Below are 3727 nucleotides of genomic sequence, written 5' to 3' on the forward strand. Positions count from 1 at the left end.
TTCATGGTTCGATAACCATGAAAACCCTCACTTTATATAACCACCGATTTGGTGGTATCTCATTGTTCCCTTATTTCTTTTTCCAATTATACCTTAATATTACATAATCATATTTTACCCTTTATCCTATATCCTCAACTCCCGACCTCCACCAGCCACCCCCACCCCCGACCCTTTTCAGACTCTATTTATGGGTGAACATGAGAATCTTATCGAAAACCACCTCTCACACTCTCTTCATTTATGGGATCACGCTGGATATGTTGTTGTAAAGGTTAGTTCAACGAGATTTGTGCTCAACTTGTGAATGCTAATTTAAAAATCATTAACACTCGTTTTGTTCCCATAAGCTAGTCTTACGACAATAAACTTTTCTCAAATCAGTAGAAGTATTTGAACTTAAAATGCACAAGATTATAATATATGGTGAATTACCAACAAATTTGTAGTATAATATGTATAGCAGTGAAACACCGATAGATTCTGATGTCAAGTATTTGTTAAAATGAGAGCAGTATCAACCAACTAGATATTGCAAGAATTGAACAATCATTTAGGCATCTAATATATGTATAAACACTAGTTGAAGGAGATAAATTAGTCTGATCAACTGACAACAAATTAGATACAAATGATCAAATCTGAACACTCTTATGTTTATTGACAACACAACTTATACAGTAAATTCAGGAATTCACACCAATTATGAGGTTAAATCAGAAGTTCCTAATACATGTTTTTATCCTTTCTTCTCTCCTGAATATATAAAATTAGATGACTTATGTGATGTATCATGTATGATCATCTAAATCTGGATAAGTTTGTTTGTTTGTTTGGCATTATGCTCAATTTACACCAATATGGAAAACCCTGTCAATTGTCAACATGTTTGTTTCCACCTGATTCAGCTGTGGACTCTCCACTTATTCTGGTTGTATTAGAATCCGAATTTTGCGCAACAGTCCTGGAAAGTGGGATGTCATGCTCATGCTGCCCTTCATATGTTGTAATCACTAATTTTGGATCATGGGATGCCCTCTCCACATGCTTCTTTGCAGGGCAACCAGCACTCGAGCATCGGTAGTAACTCCTGTAGATAAAAGAAGCTGGGTTTATAGAGAGAGAGAGAGACGGAGAGCACAAGAATCAGGGAGTGGGATGGAAGGGAAGAGAACGAGAAAAGCATACAAAATTTGAACATTATCATAGACGAGAAGTATGATCAAAAAACATTCATGTTGGACAAATACAATGTGGGAGCAAGTGAAACAGAAACTGATCATATCAGCTTCTATATACAAGACTATACTGCAGTAAATAAGCCTGCTGCAGTCTTTTTTCTTTCTTTTTTTTTTTTTTTAATCTTTATTGGGGATTTTCTTGCTCATTTTTTTTGTGTTTGATATAAATCAGTAACGGCTCTCTCTCTAACGGCTCTCTCTCTCTCTCTCCCTACCCTCTCTCTCTCTCTCGCCCAGGTCCCCGGCCCTCGTCGCCGTCGCCGACCCCCGGCCCCGACCCCCGGTTCCCGGCGCCGACCTCCGTCGCCGCTCTAACGGCCCTCTCTCTCTCTAACGGCTCTCTCTCTCTCTCTCCCTACCCTCTCTCTCTCTCTCGCCCCGGTCCCCGGCCCCCGTCGCCGTCGCCGACCCGACCCGACCTCCGGTCCCTGGCGCCAACCCCCGTCGCCGCTCCCCGCCGCCCTCCGTCGCCGACCTACGGTTCCAAGCCGTCCCCCCCCCCCTCCTCCGGCGCCGGCGGGGTACAACAGCCCAACAGCCGAAGCTCTGTCTTCAGCCGCAGCTCCGTCTGCACCCGCCGCCCGGTAGCCAGCAGCCGCAGCACCCAAACGACGACCAGCTCCGACCAGTTCCCTCGGTCTCCAACAGCCGCAGCTCCATCTCAGCACCGGAACTCCCCAGACACCGGTCAACGCTGGGCTTGGTTTCCGGCTTGGTCTACAAGCGTAATCCGGTGACTTCTAACCTTTGTTATTTCATTCTTTATTTTGCATTCTTTCATTCTTCGTATTATGCTAGTAGTAGCCCCTGTACCTTGACTTGCGTGGGATTTGTGGATATTGCCTATTGTCTGTTGTTGCTGTTGCTGTGGTCGTTTCTTGCACTGCTTGGATTGGGTTATCGGCTTGGGAATCTGTGTTTGGGGTTGTGGGTGTTGAGTCCAGTGGTGTTTGCCCCCTAATTGAGTATAGTTTTGTTCCTGGAGTATTTCTTTGAATTTGTGTAAGCCTTGTATTTCTTGCTGCTGCTTTGCTACTACCATCGTTTATATCTTTATATTTTCTTATACTTTCGTGTAGTTGTGGCTGTGAGCGGTAATGGGTGGATAGGGTCAGGTCCGAGGGGGTTAGGGCGTGGGGCCGTGGTGGGGGCGGGGGATGAGGAAAGGGCGGGAGTGGGAGGGAGGCCAAGGTTTGGCCGCGGGGGAGGGGGGGGGCAGTGGAGGGCATGTGGATAGTGACGGTAGGCTGAGGGTTGGGTCTTGGAATATAGGGACCCTTCAGGGTAAGTCCATAGAGCTTGTGAAGATTCTTAGGAAGAGGAGGATCAACATTGCGTGTGTTCAAGAGACCAAGTGGGTAGGGTATAAGGCTAGGGATGTGGATGGTTACAAGCTGTGGTACTCTGGGAGCGAGAGGCGTAGGAATGGAGTTGGCATCTTAGTAGATGAAGAGCTTAGAGGGCAGGTAGTAGAGGTGAAGAGGATCAACGATAGGTTGATGACTATTAAGTTGGTCTTTCAGGGGTTTACCTTGAACGTGTGTAGTGCTTATGCGCAAGTGGGATCGGAGGGGGAGGAGAAGCTGCGGTTTTGGGAGGCTTTGGAGGAGGTGGTGAGAGGCGTGCCTAGCTCGGAGAAGATTGTTGTAGCAGGAGATTTCAACGGGCACATCGGGGCGTTACCGGGAGGCTTTGGTGATGTGCATGGTGGTTTTGGTTTTGGGGAGAGAAATGAAGAGGGGTCTACCCTATTGGAGTTTGCGAGGTCCTTTGGGCTGGTGGTGGTGAACTCGGGCTTCCCGAAGAAGGACGAGCACCTGATCACCTTTCGAAGCGCGATAGCCAGGACCCAGATTGACTTTTTGTTGCTTAGGAAAGAGGATAGGGCGTTGTGTAAGGACTGTAAGGTCATCCCGAGTGAGAATCTTTCGACCCAGCATAGGCTCTTGGTTATGGATTTGGGTATAAAGAAGAATGGAAAGAGGAGGAGTAAGGAGTGTAGACCTAGAATTAAGTGGGGCGGCCTGACGCCAGTGAATGCGTGGGAAATAGGGGAGAAGTTGGCGGGAATGGGGGTGTGGGAATGTAGGGGGGACGTGGATAGTATGTGGGATAGGGCAGCTAGGTGCATCAGGGAGAATGCAAGTGAGGTATTGGGTGTTTCTAGGGGCCGGGCCGAGCACCATCGGGGGGATTGGTGATGGAATGAGGAGGTGGAGAAGAAAGTGGGGACCAAGAAAGGGGCGTATGTTAAGTTGGTGGAGAGTAAGGACGAAGAGGAGAAGCGGGTAAACAGGAAAGAGTACAAGCTAGCGAGGAAGGAGGCTAAGTCAGCAGTCACGGCAGCTAAGACGGCCGCTTTTGAGAGCTTGTATGCAGGGTTACAGGGGAAAGGAGGGGAGAAAAAGTTGTTTAGACTCGCTAAGGCTAGGGAGAGGAAGGGTCGTGACCTCGATCAGGTGAGGTGCATTAAGGGGGAGGACGGT

At 47.9% G+C, this 3727-nt stretch overlaps 1 protein-coding gene across 3 annotated transcripts in view; it reads right to left on the reverse strand.

The window, feature by feature from the left end:
• Window positions 1–589: 589 nt before the first annotated feature.
• Window positions 590–3727, reverse strand: part of LOC107878147 (probable WRKY transcription factor 20) — a 12373-nt gene continuing 9235 nt past the window's right edge. For all 3 annotated transcript variants that reach the window (XM_016725052.2, XM_047415268.1, XM_047415269.1), the window contains exon 5: window positions 590–1090. In XM_016725052.2, the coding sequence (XP_016580538.1) occupies window positions 874–1090 (217 nt within the window). In that variant the 3' untranslated portion in view covers window positions 590–873. The remainder of the gene's footprint in view (window positions 1091–3727) is intronic.

This window comes from Capsicum annuum, chromosome 7 (assembly GCF_002878395.1).
Source record: "Capsicum annuum cultivar UCD-10X-F1 chromosome 7, UCD10Xv1.1, whole genome shotgun sequence".
NCBI classification, from domain to species: Eukaryota; Viridiplantae; Streptophyta; class Magnoliopsida; order Solanales; family Solanaceae; genus Capsicum; species Capsicum annuum.